General features: G+C 31.9%; 1 protein-coding gene across 1 annotated transcript; it reads right to left on the reverse strand.

Annotated features, from left to right (window-relative positions):
* On the reverse strand, nucleotides 1–19,965 carry LOC148621727 (protein prenyltransferase alpha subunit repeat-containing protein 1-like). The gene is made up of 7 exons (XM_088576406.1): nucleotides 19,852–19,965; nucleotides 17,611–17,780; nucleotides 16,303–16,378; nucleotides 14,163–14,267; nucleotides 10,444–10,741; nucleotides 9,746–9,972; nucleotides 1–3,354 (listed from the first exon to the last, which is right to left on the reverse strand). Exons 1-7 carry the CDS (start codon nucleotides 19,956–19,958, stop codon nucleotides 3,087–3,089), a joined length of 1,251 nt encoding a protein of 416 aa, XP_088432532.1. The 5' UTR covers nucleotides 19,959–19,965; the 3' UTR covers nucleotides 1–3,086.
* Between the last annotated feature and the right edge of the window lie 3,770 nt (nucleotides 19,966–23,735).

Consider the following 23,735-nt stretch of genomic DNA (forward strand, 5'->3'; position numbering starts at 1 on the left):
TTCGCAATGGATATTTAAATACAATACAAAAACACAAGGTTAACTAATAAATGATACATTTCATTCAATAAACTGCAATAATCATACAACTCCATAACATGGTTTTGTTGGTACATTTTGTTGACACTACAGGAAAACATTATATACCATTTATAATTCCCATGTGTTGTAACAGTGAAATGATGGTACATTTACTAGCTTTGACCTTTTACCAGCAATATCAGATCTGTATACATGTACATGTAATCCTAGATATCAATAATTTGGTTTCTAAAGAACAAGTTATGTTTCTGAAATAGCCTTTGAAGCAATGATGGAACACTTCATTGACTCTAATTTTAAGTATGTACTGTATACAGTGATGATACATGATTGCTACCTATAACGCCTTTACATACTAAGTAAACTGAATTATATTTACATAATCTAAGGGCAATTACGATTAAGTAATTATACCTCTCTTTTCTTCCTAACAAAATGTGTAATTTTGCAGTATGTTTCTGATCAAACTTCAACATTTTCCTTGCTTATGTGCACATTACAAGATGAAGTCTAAACATTTATCTGATCAAGAAGTTTATGCACATCTTGTATCATCCTGGGAAGAGATAAGAGGATTGTATTGTGTATACAAGATTTCTGACTAGAAGATTATGCAATTAAAATATCTGTTAAAATTCAAGTACATTTACCTGACTGTAAATGATTATACTACAAATTTCAATTGTTTAAAACGTAAATAGAGCAATTAGTATTGCCTATGAAAAAACAAGGGATCTGTGAACTACTACTTCAGTAGTTGTATGAAAGGACAGAAATTAGTAAACACCATATAGAAACACTAGCCAAGGCTGCAAACCAAATATCAAGTGGCCATGATCAGAAGTTCCTGAGAAAAAAATTATGAATGTTTTGGTTACGAACGGAAGGTCGGACGGACGGAAGGACAGAGCTAAAACAGAATATACCCTCTTCTTCAATGTGGGGGTATAAAAACTTGAATCTTACAGTCGTAGCATTATTTAAAAGCCTCAAATTTAAATCTACTGATTATTTAATGGTTAGTTTTTTTTAACAAAGTCATTATCTTTTACCCATTAAGTTCTTCCTATCAAATATACCAATAAACTTACATTTGTAACAATATATAGGGACTCGAGTTTTAAAGCATACATAGTCATAGTATCAAATACACTACCGTCATAAATTTGTAACACTAACATAATCTTTTTATCAAATACACTCTTGGCTTACATTTGTAACACTTACAAAGTCTTTCTTTCAAATACACGATTGACATATATGTTTACACTTACAAGATCTATGTACGACATTGTGTGAACATTACAAGGAATAGGAAAATATTTTGACAATAAAAAGCTGTTGATGTAATATCATATAAACAAAAACAAGTAATCAATGAAAAATTATAAGAAGCCTCCTTTCATGATGTCAAACATTGTAATTATCAGTGAAAGTATTTTTCCATGTCCATTATTATTAGATACATGTATATGGATTGATAGACGGACTATGATTTGCCTTAAAAAGTATCTCATATGGGTGTACAGAATGCAATGCATGACCTTATAAAATGACAGTTAGCACTCTGTAAAGTTTTAACAAATGACCTGACTGACATAGTATAAAGTACTTACAAAGAAACAGAAGAAAACGAACATACATTTACCAGTAGAACAGTCCTACAAAAGGACTTTTACCTCAAAATTCAATAAGTTTAATGCCTATTCCTTTTACAAAGCTTGTCAAAACCAAAATTAATGAAAGTATGCTTATCTCTATTTAGTGATGTATCACTGTGTTAAGTATCAATAGAATCCAGTAAGTACGGTAATACAGATTATCATATCAGACATATAGTAAGTGCCCCTATATGTTCTTTACTAGTGGTATACTAATTCAAAGTCTTTGTAAAAAATAAAGATCCATACCAATAAAGGAGGATTTTTAAAATGTATCCCATTAGAATTAAACTACTAAAAATGAAGGCAAAGAAGCTTAGTACCCAAATCTTGATTGGTAAGACCATAGATGTATTAGTGGTATTACAAGAAGGACAATTTGTTAAGTTTGAATTTGTATTCATGAGTTTTACCACGGATAATATACTTAGTTTATAGCCAGTCATGCATAGTTTCTGTAAAGAGTGGTCATAAGTGACAAATACTTATGATATGAAATTGAAGATAGACTGTTTAATACTAAGTCTCACATAATTATATTTCAGACTTGGAATGTTTGAATGTTTAGGTTTTTAACTTTTAATTTCTTGTGACAATGTCAATAAAAAAAAAATACTAACTTCTGCCAGTTTAGAGATTTTAAAGGTTTCCAGGTATGGAAAATTCTTCTCTGAGGAGAAAATAACAAATCACAACTTTTCTGTTTGAAATGTGCATTTTTCTACTGTTTTGAAATTTGAGGAAATTTAATTGATCAAGTAGTATCAGAAGCATGTTTTATCTCTTGTTAATTAGTATACATCACTCCTCGGTCCTTTCAGTGGGTAATTTTATCATTTTTGTAACTTTTGAAAAGCTAATCCTATCTCTCTACTTCATATTACATATCCTGCTTTTATAGTTGTGTAAGTCCAGGAACTACTGTGTTTTTTAATACCATTGTAAATAAAAGCAGTGAGTTATAAATCTTCTATATTTGAGCTTTAATTCAACAACTTCCAGGTCACTTGTAAAAGATTGAAGCACTTTAAACAAAAAATTTTGTTCCTTATACTGTGGAAGTACTATTGTTCATGGGGTACCAATCGTAGTTCTTTTGGGTAAGCAAAACCATGAAATCGGGTTCCTAATGAAAAGGATATTTCAACTGATGTGTATATTTAACACTTCAAAAGCATGAATTCAAGATTTCACAAACTTGTATTTCTTCCCTAACTTACAAAAATTGGTATCCACAAATTTAAATACTTCCACAGTATTCCTATTTAAAAAAAATGATATGTTAGGTATGAGACAATATATTAAAAATGCCCAAATAAATGCTCACAACAATATCCATAATTTTATTTGTGGGTTTCAATCAACTCTTTCTTGAATGTACTGCTAGCTCTCTAAAGACCTTGCAAACTTTTGTATCCAGTCAATATATCTCTGTGCAAGGGTCCTATGGTACCTGTCTTTGCTTGTTAAATCACCTTTTGACACAGAATCAATTTCCCTTAGCAATAAAACTTGTCTTTCATTTTCTAACTTGGTCTTTTTTTTACTATTATTTAACACAAGGTCATCTTCATTATATATCTGAGAATGAAACAATTCTACAAGTGTCCCTGCTGAATAACTCTGGCAAAGGTTCTGGAATATGAATCTCCTGGAATAATAAAAATAAAAGATATATATTTACTACTATTGCAACCTTCTAAAACTTAAGCACGAAAAACAAGAAATCTGTGAATGGTGATTCACTAGTGATACTCTCACTTTCAATCGTGATACATGTATAAGAAAAAAAAAACCGGAGTTTTCTGTAAACAGGAAGTTGTAAAACATTTCTGAAAATATATCCCACCATATAACATATTACATACCTACAGGACGAATGTGTTGAAATTTCAAGCAGATATGATGAGCAGTTGCTGAGAAAAGTGTGAGAAAAATTTCAACTTTCAAAAATATAAAGTAAAAAAATAAAACGAAGTCCTTGGTAAACAGAAAGTTATTATTGAATTTTTCCAAAAATGGATCCCTCCATATGACATACCAACAGCAAGAATGTGTTAAAATTTCTGGAAAAAAAATAGGTGGGGAAACAAAGACAAGAGTAAAAAAGTATGTTGTATATCCCATCCAAGTTCTTATATTAAAAAAATGTACTATTTAACAAAATTTGAAGGAAATTAGTCAATCAAAATGTCATTAGCACTGGAAGTTCTTTTTTCTGAAGTATAAAATAATAGTTAAACAGTATCCAAATTCCCACACATTTACAAATTCTGTTCAATTTTACCTTTTTCCCAAATTTTTAAACCTGTCCAAAAGTTAATTTGCATTTACATTAAAAAATTATTTTGAAAATATTCAAATAAAACCAATTTCAGGTTTATAAGATAATTTCCTTGATGAACATAAGATTTTCCATAACTAGACACTTTTTATAAATTTGAATTTTCCCGCCAAATTTACTTGTTTAAAATCACTGCTCTTCCTGTTTGTTTATCGTAAAATCATAAAATATGAACAGTTATGGACTGATAATGTGTAAAATGGAACATGCTTAACACATTAAATGTTTCTTGACACATGTATTTTCCTCATACTAAATAAAAATGTTATAAAAATATGGAGAAACTTAATTCTTTGATTTTACACAAATTCTAGATAAATACTATCCAACTGTAAAATTCAGAATGATGAAACAAGCAGATTAACCCTAAAAGGCTTTTTACAATAAATGTGACAGGCTAATTATCAAAATAAGATAGATAATTCATAAACAATTGATTTTTCAAAACTGTATGCCTCATATGCGCTTTAATTCAATTCTTATACCCTACTTTAGATCATAAAATGTAAAAAAAGTTGTCAATTAAACAAATTAGATTTTTTTTTAATTCCATGCCACACTAAGAGATTACAGTGGTACACCTCTTAATATACTGTTACTATAACCTGGGCATGTTATGTTTCCAGGAATTTACCAAATTTTCAATTCTACATTTCCCAAAATTTTTAAGTTTACATTTATTATTGATATTACATTTCAGGGAATTGGGGGTCTTAATTTTGTGCAGCCTTTTTCAAAAATCAACTATAACTTTTGTGCCACATGTGTATATACCTTGCATATAATTTTGCAAGGAGCCTCTAGTTTTACAAAAATGAAGCTTGCAATCTTGTACCTGCCTTAAAGTAGATACAACCATATCATCCCAGTAAGTTGAAATCCAATGAGAAATCCAATAAAGAATCATTTGTTTTAATTGTGTTGATTTAATCTGACAAAATGAATAACACATCTGATTATTAAACAACTTGAGCAAATACTTTGAATAATATGGATAAAATTTATCAATTATGTTCATGCATATGTACATGTATTTAAACTATTGTTTCTTAATGTTAAGAAGTTACATATCATTAAATTAAAAAATTTGAGGTTAAAAAGTAACTGAATGATTTTCTATACCTCCACTCAACAAGTGGGTGAATAATGAAAATCACCTTGTTTGTCAATCCATCATTCCATTCATCTTAGCTCCCAATGGATGGATTAATTTCAAACTTGGCATGTAGCTTTACATAGATGGGGCATACATTGTAAGCCATTTTGGGTGCTATCATATGACAGCTTCCTGTTTTGTGGGCCATTGTCACTTCTAAGAATATGGATTGACAGAAAGTTTCTTGTCACAAAAATCTTGGATCCAAATCAATGTATTGATTTCAAATTTTGTGTGTAGCTTTACATAAATGGGGCATATGTTGTACACCACTGTGGATGCTGTCAGTTATCAACTTCCTGTTATGTGAGACTTTGCCACTTTTTACAATTCGGAATGATAGAGAAAACTTTTGTCACAAAAATCTCTGCTCCCAATGGATGGATTGATATCAAATTTGATATGTGGCTAAAAGGCAGATAAGGCATATAATGTAAGAGATTTTAGTTGTTCTTCAATATTAACTTCCTGCACAAGTAAGAATATGCCTTGCCAGGCAAAGCTTGCAACATCATATTTCTAATCCTCTAATGTGAAATCAATAAGTACTCCTTGTTATATTACACAATAATAGTAGTATACTCTTGTCTTTGTAGATGTAGTACAGAAAAGCATCTCTAACTACAGACCCAGAAGGCTTTGCCATCATGAAAACAAAGAACACCTACAATCATCAGAAAGATAACACAAAGCAGAAACTTGGCAGCTGCGATTCTGTGTGTGGCATATAGCAAAGACCATCAAAATAAATCAAAGGGGAGCTGCTGAAAATAGATAAATATTTCCTAAGTCAAAAGGATATAAAAAATGTTGCTACATGTATGTCCTTGTACAGGAAAAGGAGAAAGAATTTGATCCCCAAATTATCTAAAAGTAAAATGGGTTTCCATGATGCTTTGCCAGATAAAGATGTAACAACATTTACAAAACTGATAGTTATACGCAAGTAAATAATAGGGATTCAGGAATAGTTATCTTTCATGTTTTACCAACATGGTATGCCTTTGTAATAAAATAACTGATATTTTCAATGATGGCACATTTAAATCTACGCCAAAGTTCTTTTATCAACTTTACTCAATCAATGACAACTAAATTTCTCTTGTCTTTGGTCTGCTGTCTTTAAAATCTGAGGTATTTTACAACAAAATGTGGGATCTGCTCATTGATGCTTGCACATGTAGAAAAACTCTCAACCCTGACAAAATTTGTATTGATTTTTAATGTAAAAAAAAATTGTACTGCTTCAATCAACTGTTGCTGGTTTCATCTAAGACAAAGTTGGTAGCAAAAGATTAAAATGGTGAACAGAAGAGGCATTTTTTGTAATTTCAAAGACAAATTCTTTTTTAAATTATCAAAACTTAATATTTTTTCCAGGAAATGTTACACATCTGCATCTGATACTCCTTCTTGCAAGTGGGTGGGGGTATATAGCAATAGGGGTGTCTGTCTGTCTTTCCTTCCTTCTGTCTACTTCCTTCCATTACACAAGGGGTACTCATATTTTATTTGCTTCACCTTCAACACCACTGAATGGAGTTTAATGAAACTTTTGTAGAGTTTGAACATATTTTCATTGCACACCTCCTATTTTAGATTTTAATCCAAAACGATTTGGAGGTCAAAAAGTGCATTTTATTGAATGGTGATGTGGGGTATTAATTAAGTGAGCATTGCTGTTTATGACTAATACAGGAAAAATCCATGAGTGGTAAAATAGGGCATTAATGGAACATTAAGGGATACCCCACCACATAACGGTGAAAATAAGGGACATGGCAAAATGTTCAAATGTGCCTATTTATCTAAGCTTGTGAGAATGGCCACAAAATGGAAAAAAATTCAATACTACCAGTCAACTCATAATAACATGCTCATTTTATAATTAGCTTTCATCACCCCTATCATTCTTATCATTCTTCTATAGTTGAGGAAAAATAGCAAAAATAACATTTTGACCCCTATGTTCTACTTTTAGTAACAACAACCATGTTTTTCGACTGTTGCAAAATTTTAATAATCAGTTCATGCAGCATACACTGAGTAACAATTAAGACAACTTTCATTACATTTTGTTTCATGGTTTTAGAAAAGAAGGTTTTCAAAGTTGTCGATGTGAAAAATGACAAAAAATATGTTTAAGGGGCTGTAACTCCTACATCTGGCGACAAATCATTTTGAAAATTTTGGCAAAGATAGTCTTCTGTTGCAGAACAATATCACCAAACAATTTGCTAAATTGAAGTTTTTGAGTTATTTACAAAAAAAAAAAAAAACTGTATTTTGACCCCTACGTTCTCTTTTAAGTAACAGCTACCATGTTTTTTGGTTTTTCAACATTTCAAAAATTTTAAATGATCAGTTTGTGCAGGATACCCTAAGGAACATGCCAAGTTTCATTCTAATTGGTCCAGTAGTTTCAGAGGAGATGATGTTAGAAAGAAAGCTAAGAACAGCAGGTAACGACAAACGCCAAATTATGACAATAGCTCACATGGCTTTTAGGCCAGGTGAGACAAAAGTTTGTACCGTCACATGTGATTTATTGTTCCTGCATCTTGGTAAATCAAAATTTTATGTGGTATCCACACAGTTGCCGGGTATCCCATAAAAAAAAAAAATTGATGACTTCATGCAAATTCATAACAGTAAGTACATTGCTGCTGATAAGATTTGAAAGTTATTATACTCAATCCCACAAAACTTGATATTTCAAAATGGTGGTGCAATATGGAAATCTACACTTATAACAATACAAAGTAACAAATATAAACGCAATCTATTATTTTTTTCTAATGTGGTTTTACAGGAGATGTATCCAAATGTGTTGTAGAAGGTCTGATGGATAGAAAGATATCATAACAATGTCTCTAATCTAGATACATGTAGTATGTATCCCCTAAATGTGATGGACAGACAAGGTTTAGGCATTCACTATTGGTGACACAAGGAAAAAAACTGCTTGCTGCAAACAGTTAAGTCATCATACCTTTATAGACTTGGAAGTTAATATCTTGCCACATGCATTACATATAGATTTTGGATTTAATTGCCTCAACTATAACAAGAGGCTCCCAGGAGCCTGAATCACTCACCTGATTAAATTTTTGCCTTTTAAGAGAAATAACTCTAACAAGGAGTTATCAGACAATTTTGACTCCATTTGATTCATTGGCCACATTTGTAAGCCTTATAATAAGGATCATGTCAGCAATTGAAAGCTATTGGCTAAACCTAACAGATTTGGAGATGTATGCAAAAATCTGCTGTCTGACTCCATTGTTCTATTTTTAGAAATGGCAGCCATGTTTTTCCAGTGATTAAAAATCAGTCATTTCATTAAGGATACTCTATAAAACAAAAATGTCAACTTTCATTGAATTCTGTAGAGCAGTTTCTGAGGAGAAGATTTTTTAAAGTAATAACATCATAAACAGAAAAAAAAACGTCCAAAAAGGGCAATAACTCCAACATGGGTCAACAAATTCTCACCAAAATTTGACCACAGATAGATCTCTTCCTGCTGAATAATTTAACTCTGTCAGATTTTGGTTAAACCGAATGGTTTTGAAAGATATATGCAAAAATCTGCTGTCTGACCCCAATGTTCTATTTTTAGAAACAGTGACCATGCTTTATAACAGATAAAAAATCCAAACATTCATTTTGTTAAGGATGCCCTTTAAAACAAAAATACAAACTTTCATTGAATTCTGTAGAGCAGTTTCGGAGGAGAAAATCTTTTTGAAGTAATAACATTATAAACAGGAAAAAACGTCCAAAAGGGGCAATAACTCCAACATGGGTCAACAGACTTACACCAAAATTTGATCACAGGTAGATCTCATCATGCTGAACACTTTTGCCCCATGTCAGAATTCAGATAAATGCGAAAAACCACTGTCTGACCCCTATGTTCTATTTTTAGTAGCAACGGTCATGTTTTTGAGGATCAAAAATCCCATTATCAGTTCCATGCACAATACCCCAAGCAACATTCAAAGTAAGTTTGGTTCCCATTGGTCAAGTGGTGTCAGAGGAGAAGAGTTTTGAAAGAAATAACATTAAAAATAGCAAAAAATGTTGAAAAAGGGCAATAACTCCAACATGGCTTGATAGATTAAAATGAAAATTTGACTGCAGATAGATCTCATCATGCCCCAGTCAGAATTTGGCTAAACCTAACAAAGTAGGAGATATATGCAAAAAAACCACTCTCTGACCCCTACGTTCTATTTTTAGTAACGGCAGCCATATTTTTCGACGGATCAAAAATCCCCGTATCAGTTCTATGCAGGATACCCCAAGAAACATGTCTAACAAGTTTGTTTCAAATTAGTGAAGTGGTTTCAGAGGAGAAAAGTTTTGAAAAATTGTTAACGACAGATGCCAAGTGATGGCAATAGCTCACGTGGCCATCGGCCAGGTGATCTAAAAATATGATAATAATCTATTTGCAAATGAAAATTTGAAATGTATAAGAAAATCTACACAATCCACTAAAATTTGAAGTATATACCTTGTATGCATGATACCTACCTATGATACCAGAGTGCTTCATGTCCTTTGTAGCTTTTAATGAGATCTGTGGTCATAGATAGTTCCTTTTGTATCAAACTTTTATAACACACAGAAAACTGTTCTTCCAGATCTTTTGCCTGTTTCTGAAGAAAGCCTAATAAAAACTGTCTATAATGCCAGCCACTATGGTCAGAGATATTTTTTGATACCCAAATTTCGGTGGTGTGAAGTTCTCCGAATAACACCTGCAACAGTATAGTAAGCACATGGTAGAATCATATACATTTTGAATACCTAAAAGTATTATTTATGTTACACAGAACTTGCTAATGGGTTATCCATCATTCCTGGTAATAAATCATGTACTACCCATACCATAAGCAGCTAATAGATATAGATGAACTTACAGACAGACAGATGGGAATAAAAAATAAATATACTTAGAAATTAATACTATACTGTAGATACATTTTTGGCAAAATATGATTTATTTTGACACGGGAAAGATAATTGGAATTTCAAGTAAATCCACTATGAACAATTTAATTTGGGCTACATATTCCTTTTAGATGAAAGATGAAATATATTCAACCAATTTTTTAATATCAAATACCTTTGTGTACCATTAATACAAAAAAATTTGGGCAATGAAACTTTATGTGAAACTTCTGATTTCTTCATAACCGCCCTAAATATCAATTTATACAATAATCTACCTGAATAGAACAATTGAAGCAATTCTTAAGAATCCATATTCTATGCGTCCATGCATTGTAATTAGAACGATATCCATCACTAGCCCTCTGACAAATTTTGAATTCCTTAAATGCATGGTCCCTATAGTCCTGCTGTATTGTGGCAGGATCAGCGGGAAGTCCATTTTGTGCATTAGGGTCAAGGTTAACATCAATAGCATCCATATTGACAAAGTTACTGTAAACACTGTTGTTACTCACAGTACTACCACTACTGTTGGTCAAGCATGTGTCAATCAAAGTCTGAAATAACCACCTCCTGTAATAAATATAGACAGAGTCAATCAAAGTCTGAAATAACCACCTCCTGAAATAAACACAGACAAGAGTCGGCCAAAGTCTGAAGTATTCACCTCCTGTAATACACATATAGAGAAGGTAAGCACTATTACTATGCCTAAGGTAGATCATCCTTAATCAAATAACATTTTAACAAAAATGTATATAGAGCATCACTTTCCTTGAATAATATCAATTTGGGTTGTTTATTAGTTTTCACCTTTATAAAATAAGCACAAGTCTACAGTACATAAAACTGCATTATTACAAATGTTAAGCTGATAAAGCCTTGAAAACTAAATCCTTTTTTCAGAGTGTTTATTCTGGTGTTTCTAGAAAAGAAGAGGATTCTTACCCTAACAGTGCACATGGTCCATGCTCCCAGTTTTTAGTGGAGTCTGGGTTGCTCATTTACTTTTGTTACTTTGTATGTGTTATTTTGGTTATTTTATGTTATTTGTTGCATGAGTCTGTTTTCCTTGTCTGGTATTTGTCGCTGGATTATATTCTTTTGATTTCTGCTCAAATCTTTGTTCCTTTGATTTCTCTTTCAAGAATCTTACAAATTTGAATACAAACACTGGGTATATACAAATGTATACTTTCTAGCATGTAAACATTGTAATAAAATTAAGTATCAAAATCACGTTTTCCAGGTATAAAACAAAGCCAACTGGAATGAAGACAATTTATGGGAAAGTTTTCTAATAAAAAACAAAATACTTAAAAAATCATAGGTTTCCCAAATATAAAGATAATGTGCTCAAATTTTTTTCTATACAACCAAAAAGCAGGTCCAATGAGTATATCTTAACCAAAAAGCAGGTCCAATGGGTATATCTTAACCAAAAAGCAGGTCCAATGAGTATATCTTAACCAAAAAGCAGGTCCAATGAGTATACCTTTATGTTATAGGAAACATCTCCTATAGAACTACTATATAACCAAAAACACATTAACAAACATTCAGTCTTAATTTATATTGTACATTTATCTAAAATAACAAATAAGAGGCTTACATGTTTCGTCACATGGGAAGCAAATAGAGTTAATCAGTTTTAACAAATGGCTACATGTAAGTGTATTCAGGCCTCACTAATACCACTTCCAGGTCAAATGGCCACCCCTCTATATACATGTAGTACCAAAAACACAATGAACCTAGATCTATGCATTGTAAGTGCATAATCTGTGTGTATATTGATCAAAAGTAGTCAATTTAGGTTACAGACCACCAATTCAACCAATGAGCATTTGGAACATACGCAAAAATAGTCCTATGCAGAAATTACCCCTGTTCCTCATAGTGCTGTGAAAAAAGTTCTCATCTCATTTAAAAAATTTAAACAGTTTCTGAAAGGAAAAACATTTCTGTACATTGCATAGGTGCATTTTGCTTCTTGTGATGTGAAGTCTAATCTCCATAATGATTTCTAAATATACCCCTATCTTGTGAAAACACTGGGATTTCTCATGCTATTTATAGACACTTCACTTCCGGTGACCAGTACTGCACTGCAAGTCTGCTAACCCCACATGCCATTCTGAGGATTGTGAGCTGACATATGTAGAATCATGCTGATATATAGTCCTCTGCAGGTTAAAGTTAAGGTGAAGTCCAGAGAAGCCATTGAATATTGTGAAATTAGCATAGAAGCCTATGGGAAGTGGAATTAGTGGTTTTTAGCCTCAAAACAAGAATGTTACGCATAGCCATATGTTCCCCGTCACTGTAGAAAGAGTTGAATTACAAATGTTTGACACTTGTATAAATAGCAGATTCAAAACTTATGTGCTTTCATAAGTCCATGTGGTGATTCAAGGTTCTTAATGAATCAAATTAAGTTAGGTTAAGAATTCTTCATACAACAAAAAAAAACCACAAAAAAAGAATGTGAAAAATGAACAAAGTCCCATAACTCCCATAAAAATTGTTGAATCAAAATAGTGGTTAAGTATGATCAACTACATATGGTGACAAACAATCCTACATAATTTGGTCAAATTCTGTTCAATGGTTTCTGAGGAGTTGCATCCACAAGATGTTGCTATGCGAATAATATGAAAAATGAACGAAGTCCCATAACTCCCATGAAAATTGTTGAATCAAAATAGAGGTTAAGTATGATCAACTACATATGGTGACAAACAATCCTACAAAATTTGGTCAAATTCTGTTCAGCGGTTTCTAAGGAGTTGCATCCACAAGGTATTGCTATTCGAATAATGTGAAAAATGAACGAAGTCCCATAACTCCCATAAAAATTGTTGAATCAAAATAGAGGTTAAGTATGATCAACTACATATGGTGACAAACAATCCTACAAAATTTGGTCAAATTCTGTTCAGCGGTTTCTGAGGAGTTGCATCCACAAGGTGTTGCTATTTGAATAATGTGAAAAGTGAACGAAGTCCCATAACTCCCATAAAAATTGTTGAATCAAAATAGAGGTTAAGTATGATCAACTACATATGGTAACAAACAATCCTACAAAATTTGGTCAAATTCTGTTCAGCTGTTTCTGAGGAGTTGTGTCCACAATATTTCGGACGCATGGACCGACAGACGTACACCAGCATTTCTATGTCCCCGCTCTGCATTGTGGCGGGGGACAATAAAGCTGAGAGTGTGTACTATAATATCATATTTGTAATTTATCATGAAAGTATATGAATATTGTTTACATGTGTGAGTAATTTGCACCCATGCTATCAGTTTGCAGAAAAGGTAAAAATGTGGATTTATTCAAGTAAATTTTGTGTAACAGTTTTACCATCATTGTACCATTACTGGCATTATTATAATGATTTTGAAAGCTTTATTTTCCCAGCTTCACATATAGTATGTTATTTTTAGATGTTAGTTGTCCTGGAAATTCACTTTTTACACATATAAAGTGATAGAAACATTAGAAGTGATTAGTGAGACCATCTGTAAAGCTGTGTCCAGTATAATGACAAAATTAACAAATTTATACCTTATTAACACTTTAAGATAGTACTTTTAGTGGAACCACATTAAAACAAAAATATGTTCAATTACTTATTAGTAGATTCTCATCTTCTCCCACCCCTAAAAAAATTTACAAAAATAAAAAGATTGGGCCAGGAATTTTAAAAATCAGAATTTTTTTCAACACAAATATTTTATTTCTTGATGACTAAAATGATGTTTCTTCTGTTAATCTGAAACTGATGATGCTATGGATTTAGAACATATCTATACTTCAAATAGCTAAAATAAGGCTAGCAAGTATCTTGAAAAAATAAAATTCTCCCACCTGCCCCATAGTTTTGTGAAGGATGAATGAAAATCTACCATTTATGTTACTTAGCCTCATGAAAACTATAAATAGAAATAGGAAAAACAATACAATTGTTTCTTTTATGAGAACATATACCTGTGGCTGAATGTTTCTGGACTTTTGGGGTGCTTTCCAAGCACCAGTGAACCCAGTTTAAGGTCATCAGCAATGGACAAGTCACCATTATCTATCAACTCCTTTCTGTAAATATCATTTCAGTAATGTTTTTAAACTAACTAATGACAAAACAAAAACCACACACACAAGGAGGGAGAAATCTTTACTTTTTCCTAAATGGTAAAATATTTTATAACTGTTTCATAATCATATAATATTGTCCTCAACATTCACTGAATAAGCCTTGATGTTAGTACCAAAAATTAATTTTACAAAATGGAAGTTAAGCAAAATTTTCAAGGCTATTCTTGAAACAAATCGTTAATTTATTTAGAATTAAAGAACCTTAGTAAGCACAAACACATACCACACGTGTCCCCATGTTGGATACTCAAGTAAATTTGTTTGTAAGAGAAATACATGTAGAAGGAACCTGTTTTTTAGGCTTTAGACCTTTATCTTCTAACTAAATTCTGTTACTCAGAATGGTAGTATCAAACTCCATATTGTGATTTCTTTTGAGTTTTAGTTAATCCAAAGTAAATATCATTGTAGCGGAACAAAACGTACACTTGACCTGTAACTTATCATGATGAACTTATACACCAAAAATCATGTCATAATCTGCAAGCGTTTCGAAAAAAAGTCTAAAAAACGGTTATTTCCGTGATTTTAGCTAAGTTCAAGGCCAGTAATTTCTGTAAAAATCATCGAAGCAGAACAAAACATTTTCTTGATCTGTAACTTATCACGATAAATTTCTGTACTAAAAATCATGTCAATATGTGCAAGCGTTTAGAAAAAAAGTCAGGAAAACTTTTTTTTCTGTTAATATTTTGCTAAGTTTTGCTCCTTAACTCACTGACCTATTCCTTCACTCTTATGAGGCTGACTTTACAGCTGATCTGATTTGAAAGAAAGAATATCGTTTAGCTAGATCCTTTAATCTCAGAGTCTGCTATATAGATGACATATTATCCTAATTTCAGGGATTTGATACATCGCATCTACCCCAAAGAACTCGAGATAAAGGATACAACAGACACTGTGAAGTCAGCCTCATATCTTGACCTACACTTAGAAATCGATGGTAAAGGAAAACTACTGACCAAACTTCACGACAAACGTGATGACTTTAGTTTCATCTGTGGCAACATCCCTTCAGCACCTGTGTATGGCGTGTTCATATCACAACTCATATGTTTTGCCAGAGCTTGCCGAAACTACACAGACTTTTTGAATCGCGCTAGAGCTCTAACAAATAGGCTTCTGGAACAGGGTTATGTTGCTACAAGATTGAAGTCATCATAACAGAAGTTTTATGGTCGTCATCATGAACTTGTGGATCATTATGGTGTATCCATCTGCACCATGAAAACTGATGTATTCGACAGGTCATAGTTTTCCTTTCCTCGTTTGTCTACCCCGGACTTGACTTTTTGTGAGTAACTCGGCAGGTGTTTCTAGAAAAGCAGAGGACACTTACCCTACTGGTGCACCTGGTCCATGCTCCCAGTCTTAAGTGGAGTCCGAGTTGCTCAATTTGCTTTTGTTACTTTGTATGTATGATTTTAGTTACTTTTTGTTCTTTGTTGTATATGTCTGTTTTCCATGTCTGGTCTTTGTCCCTGGATTACATTCTTTTGATTACAGCTATAACCTTGGTTCCCTTGATTACTCTTTCAAGGTCCGTAATTTCAGTAAAAATCATCAAAGCGGAACAAAATGTAAACTTGACCTGCAACATATCATTGTGAACTTATATACCAAAAATCATGTCAATATCTTTAAGTGTGTAGAAAAAAATACCGGAATACTGTCATTTTGGTAAATTTTGCTAAGTTTAAGGCCTGTAATTTCGATAAAATTCATTAGAGCGGAACAAAACATAAACTTGACCTGTAACTTATCATAGTGAACTTATACACCAAAAATCATGTCAATATCTGCAAGCGTTTAGAAAAAAAAGTCCAGAAAACTGATGAGGGACTGACAAACGGACTGACAGGTCAAAAGCATTATACCCTTCACAACGTAGTTGCATGGGGTATAATAAGTTACAATGTGAAAATACAAGACCACTTCATGTTCAAGTTCACTGACAAATTTAAAACCATACCTTACATTCCAAGCAATGGCACAGTCAGGATTTACTAGTATTATAGCCCTAGTCAGACTTATCAGATCAGGTGGAGCTAGATATAAAATAAAACAATAAAATATATATACTACATTGTACATTAACCCAGATAATTCCCTTTCCATATCTGTTTCTCTTCCACTCTTGAGTAATGGAGTGATTGCTAGGATGCAATATAATGACCGGATTTTTTTAATTATATTAATATTGTACATTTGAATAAATTGCTACAAGAAGCACAACTTGAAAAAAAAACAAAATGATAAACTGTGGCAAGTATGGGTTTTATATTCAAGCTTGATATACATGTACATGTATTTCTGAAACTGAAATGTCATTAAAGATCTTACTTTTTTTAATAAAATAAAATTTAATATCTGATTCTTTGAACAGACCAAATTAAAAAAAACAATACTGGTAACCAATGAAAGTGACATGACCCCATAACATCACAAGTTGAAACAAATTCAGATCCAGGCAGAAAATATTTCCTCAAGCTTTCTCTCAATCTGCCAAAGATGAGATCTATAATTTAGTGCTTCCCTTGCTTTTAAAACAAACAGTGATACAATGTAACTCTAAAACTTTAATCATATTGGGCCAATGACCCATTCTTGGGACATGAAATGGGTGATTTCAAATATTACAATGAGCCAATACCATATAATGCATGACAAGTATTTATACAAAAAAATGGTCCATTTACCCATGCACTTTTTGGGGCATTTTTGCATTTTTAGGACCAATATGGCTTTTGACCCACTCCAAAAGTGATCCCTGGCAAGCTACATTAAGATTACATTAACCCTAGGAGAACTTGATAAATTTAACATATCAATATTATGATTTTTAGTTAAACAATGATTGATGATAGGATGAATGAACTATAATATTAAATACATGTACAAGGTACATATACATTCATGTATTAAAAGGGTGCTACTGTTGCTACTTATCTAGAATTTGGATAACCTTGTTTTGAAAGCAAACACAGAAATCACCACAAATACTGTGCATGCATGTATATACAAATGAATAACCATGATGCCCAAGCATTTAAAGATGAGATGTAATACAGACTATGCTTCTCTTTAGCTGTACCAATAGGATTCTAACATAAATACATGTATAACTAATAAATGCATACAGCTTTTCAAATATTGGACAAGTGCATGTACATGTAACATGTAATTATAGATTTAGCCTCAATTTCATCATTTAATTAATATTATTTCTCTCTTTTCTTATAAATAATTTTAGTACAAGTTACAATTGTCGAAAACTTGCCTAAAAATTTGGCATTAGCAGCTTTGACTCTCCAAGACATCAGGGTATTGTACGCATACTGATGAAGAATTTTTACACTCCACATCTCTAATCCTAATTTATGGTCCTGTAAAATTAAGGGACTTCTGTTGTGCTTTGGTTCCCCCACAGGGAGGAAGTCATACTCATCACTGAAAGAATAGTGAATGATTAATAGGAAATTAGAAATTCATTAATACATTGATTGATTATGGTTAATACTATGGCAGATATTTCATACATTAAAGATTAAAAGGTTTGACCAATTAAACAGACCCCGTTTTGTACTAGTCCAACACCCTGAGCTTGATCCTTATTGTGCTATAATGTAGCTCACAGAAGCAGCAATCTGCAGGTAAACATGTCACCCTACTCAGACATATAATTCTGATTTTGGCCAACCAGTTGTCACTCTTTAACTAATTGTTCTGACTACAACCAGAGTTACTGCCCAAACCCTAATGATTTCAAAGACAGCAACTTTGAAACTGATATCACTCTACAGTTTTTCATTTTCTAGTATTGAGATACATTGTTTGTACAGTATATTACCTAAACAAACTGGAAATCTCCAGTACTTGGCGACCACAATACTGGTATAAAAAAATGTTGCAGTATTCCAGTATTGTATTAGAATTGTCATTTTTTCAAAAATAAAAATTTCTGTTGTTTTGTAGTACATTAATTTGAGGTGGCTCTGACTTCCAACAGCTTTCTTTAAGTCCTAGTCCAAAATTGCTCTCACTTCACATGCCCAAGAGCTGTTGGAAGTCAGAGCACAATCTTGGATTACATGTACATATAAGTACATGTATTGTCTTCTAGTATTGTACCAGTGTTTTTTCCCCCAGAGTTATTACTGTGGTGTTTTAGTGTTGTCATAATAACTATTATCACAATTTTGTTTAAAATTTCTTTGATCTTGCTATATGATAATTTTCAATCTCATACCAATCGAGTGAGAATGAAAATTATTGGATAGCTGCACAACATACAACACGTCATGCAGCAGTCAGCTGAAAGATAGCCCAGAAAGAAAACTTTGCATCCCTTATAAATATAAAACTTACATATTTAAATGTAGGCTGGGAAAACAGTGTGGTCTAAAATGTGTAACCTGTACCCGTACCAACTTTTCCCTGTACCCAAATACTATTTTGAAAATTTCTTCATTATTACTTGTTATTTCCAGCTGAAAGTTGCAAAATGATATGATGGTAAGGCAAGAATTAATGATTTGTAAAATGTTTGTCGAAAACAAATGGTTTTATTCAAATTTCGGTATTCAAAAGGTCTAAAATGTGTAACCCGAAATTCCCGCACCCAAAATCAAAGTCCAGTATTTCTGTTATCTTTGCTAATTCAATGCGTATTTAACATTAGAACATTATAATATTATCAAAATTTTCATTGACAATAAATTAAAATCGCATTAGACTGTTTATGAGACTTTGTTTTTCATTCTGGATAAAATCGTATCCATCCTTTGCTGGTATGGGGATAGATGCTAGGTATGGTGCAGATATTAAACTCAATCACTTCTTTCTTAAAACAATATCAAATCTTTCAAAACTTTATCTTAGTCTTAAGGTGAAGCTTTAACCTCTTAATGATTGTAGAAAAACGTAAAAATCGGACAGAATAGTTAGAAATAGTCAATAAATAGTTGGATATGGTAACTTCTGGTTACACATTTTGGACCTTTTGACTTCAGAAAACCGATCAAACAAGAAATATCAAAAATACATCATTTTCTTGATGAGAAATGAAGTGAAAGAGACTTTCTCACATCTCATGCAATTTTCAGTTCTTAACATACCATAAGAATAAATATTTTAGCAAAACATTATTTGGGTATGGGGAAAAGTTGGTACGGGTATGGGTACCACATTTTTGACCATACCTAGGCCTAGGAAAACAGAAAATAAAAGAAAACCAATACTTTACATTTCAGCAAAACAGTGATACACAGAATATTTGAACTCCCTCTGGTTGAAAAAATTAAAAACCTAATATTACTACTGATATTTCAACATCAGATACATCATGGATAAGCCATAAATTTACATTTGCTTATGTACATGTAGACAATTAGTGTATTGTCTATTGTTGATAAATGTGGAAGTATAGTTCTTCTTATTTTTTGTCTTAGTTGAGTATTGCGATCGCCAAGTACATGAGATCCGTAAATAACTATATAAAATGGTAATTATTCATTATTACATCTCGGGATCCTTCTTAAAGACACTATTCAAGTCAGAAACCAGTCGACTACCCCTGCTGTCAGACGACATGTTGGTTTTATTTTGATCACGTGACACAGAGTACATAAACAAGAAAATTATTTTTAATTTTAACCAAGTACTAACTCATAATAATCTTTAATAATCTAAAATAGAAAAAAATCCTATTCTATAGAAACAATTTAAATGAAAATTGGAGAGAATAATGTCTTTTTTATCATATAACGAGACTTCAGGAGGGTCAAACTAATTAGCGACAAGAAACGACAACAAGTGCAAGAAGCGTCATGAATTCTAGAAAAAAAACGACAAAAAGTTATTTTTAAATCAAAAGCGAAATAATAAAGTAAGTATAATACTATTTCAATAAAATGACAAGAAAATAATGAGTTCAAACTTTTAAAAAATCAATTTTGAACAGGAAAAAGTAAAACAAAAAATAATAAGACAATAGACAATTATAGACGATATCTATTAGCACAAACACATTTTACATTAAATGGTTATAGCATAATGCAATACAAAACATAGTGCAAATAAAAGTAATATGACATATCAATATGAACAAGAATTTTATTATGGTGCAACAGTGGTATACAGTTTAATAAACTTATGTATTTTTTCTGATTTCAAAACATTTTCATAAATTTTGTAATTAGTTTGACTACATTGAATAGGCGACTGTTTAATAGGGAAACTAATTCTTTCATTGTAAAAAATAAATTAGAGAATACAAGATTATCAACTTTATTTAGTTTTTCTATTAATTTGTTTCTTTGTGGAATAAGTGGAATATTTCAAGAAAAAAAATCAGATAGCACTATAAGGACATAAAAAGCACTGAAGTTTAACAAAAGCGAGAGGTTATGTGCATAAGATGCACTTGAACAATCTGCCATTCCATGCATTAAAGAGACTTTTAAACTGACTGACATAAGTTTGCATGAGTTCTAGTGTGGTTCGGCAGCTCGTTTCATAGCTTAGCCGCAGTATACCTGAATGATTTAATGCATGCCATTTGTGATTGTTCTTTCTAATGGAACTGCTGCTTTTTTTTTGTAAATGGCCTATCTATGATGTTAATCGGGGCTCTAATAAAACTGGAACAATACATGAACATTTTATACAATTAAAATTTTAAAAAATATATCCTTACAGGTATTTTTATATTAAAACAATTAACGGTTTGAAAAAAAAATATCATAGTGCTTTCAAAATTTAAAGTATTAAAAAAAAGAAGTATTTTGATTGAAATATGAATATAATATTAATAGAATAAAAACAAAATGACAAAAGGAAGTTTATTTGGTAGAAGATATTCAGAGGAAAAGATTGAACGAAGAAGGAAAAGTTTTCTTTATTGATAATTTTAAGATATAGCAACACGAGCTATTATAAAAAATACCCATCAGTACACAACAATACAAACCATATCAAAACAGTTATCAGGTCAGTCTTAGGTTTGAAAGAATACATCAGGTATATCTACATAAATTACACATATTTTCCAATCACGTTTTCAGTACAAAGAAATTTCATCAGTATAAATAAGGAAATGAGTTTTAATATACCGCTTTCTTACATCCTTCAAAGTCACGGTTTTGAGGGAGAGAAGGTGGCCCAAAACCCAGACTTAGGAGGATGGTCTTCTTAATGCTAAATAATATTTGCATTGTAATATCAAAAGTGAAACTCATCTTCGACAGTGTTCAAATTACGGAGTGCATATTTCCTATCTGCTCTAACGCCCTACTTCAACAAACTTTGCGTTGACAACCTTAATCGAGTTAAATACAATCTAGTATACGCTGGATTTCAAAATTTCTTAAGATACGAAAAGAAAGTCGTGAAGAAAAAATACCGATGGTAAACGGGTCCTTTCCAAACCAAGTGTAAACTTGTGCACGTGAGCCAGGGCAGAGGAAACGCATTTGGTCGATATCTTCCAAAAAGGTCTAACATCAAGCAGTGTGTTCGGTATTAAGCATGGGTGTGCATTGTACGTTCGGCTGTTCAAAGGAATACATACTGCATGGCTTGATACTGTTTATTTGACATGATTATAGAAAAGAAATAAAATATCTTATATAATACTTTCTTTGCGGTATATCCGTGCCTTGTGTAGGATGCCTAAAAGGCAAACATATTCATGGTATTTTTATGTGAATATATTGTTTATGAGTGTAAAAAAATAAATATATCATAAAAAATCTATATCTTATTAAATTTATAACTTAAGACTTCTTTCAACTAGACTTCCCAAACAGGGTTATGCTGCTACAAGATTGTAATCAGTACAGTTTTATGGTCGTCATCATGAAGTCGATCAGGGATCGGTATATGGTGTATCCGTCATTGTCTAGATATGTTACTGTATTTTGAGGACCGATTTGCATGTTCGCCTCATCATATTTTGCCATTTCCCTCTCTTCTACCCCGGACGTGACATTGTATGAGCAACTCGGATAAATTTTTTCGAAGTTTTTAAAAAGTCTTTACTAAAAACTTATCCTGATTTTTTTAAAAGCAGATTCCATCTGCCCTTTTTTCCCCCGAATGTCCATTCTGGATTTTGTTTACTATATGCTACCATCTTGCCTTTTTTTTCAAATTTAATCCTAGCTCCCCCATAAAATCATATGGTTGCTCCCTTACTGTTTTTACTTTATCTAAGACTATTGGATAATTAATAAAATATTGATGTCTTCCACATACAATGTCTAGGTATATAATCCTTAAGGACAATACATGAAAAAAGACAAAGGATAAAATATCTAAACATGTTTGCTCAGTTACAAACATTAAATATTAGAAAAAGGGGACTGAATAAAACTGCATATATGTTTCGTTTCATGAATATTTCTTGGGTTCATCAATCTATTCAAAATAGATGAGGTCTCATCACTCTGGGTTTCAATGTAATTTGCATGTGTTTATATTTAGGTTTGTAAATTAAGTCTCTCTAAACTGATAATACATTTTACAAAATAAAAAGAAATGTTTTTCATCTTCAATCTTATTGCACATAGTGCATAATATTTGATTTCTTGGGGTTTATTTGTCTAGAATATCTGCGCTTTTCCATAAGTAGTGCATGAGCACTATATATTCGAAGTTTTGTTAAGTTATTTATTGTTGATTATGGCAAGTATTTATGTATAGCATTTTAATTCCTTGTTTATGGTAAATCAAAATCAAGATAATGTTGAATAACAGCTTACAAAAGTATGCAGTTTAGAACCAGTACCATGTTTTGTAAAGGATTCTAGCTGATCTTCAGTTGATTTCTTATAATAATTATTTATTTTGTATGAAATTCCTTTATCTGATAATTTGTCTAAATTTATATTCATCTTTTTAGCAGTATTAGTAATAAAAGAATACCATTTCTGTCCTTCAGTGTTGAGACCTCAATCTACCTCAAAAGCTTCTTTGACTATTCTGTGACATGTGTAGATGGAAATTGGTTAAAGAGTAATCAAGGGAAACTTGTAAAATACTTAAGAGTCAGTGTACTTATATAACATTAAAATGGGTGTTCTACCTAATTCACATCTAGAAGCAAACGTAGATGATTTTTTTTATGTACACCGAGTAAACATTTGCAGAACCAGTTGCAATCTTTTTTCTAATTGAAGATTATTACTTTTATCTTTATCTTGTTTACCTTGTCCCGAGGTCAGACATCTGGGCTTGAAGCCCCTAAGACCCTTCTCAAGAATCTATTCGAAGTTCTTCCCGTTATAGAGATGTATTTACGAACATTTCTACTTCCCTTTAAATTAAAAAAAATCTGCTTGGCGCTACGACGCTTATTTATCGTCTTGTCGCTATTTCTAGCCTTCTTGGTGCTTCTTGAAGTGT

This window comes from Perna viridis, chromosome 3 (genome assembly GCF_037379345.1).
Source record: "Perna viridis isolate PV_CMFRI_1.1 ecotype Kerala chromosome 3, ASM3737934v1, whole genome shotgun sequence".
NCBI lineage: Eukaryota > Metazoa > Mollusca > Bivalvia > Mytilida > Mytilidae > Perna > Perna viridis.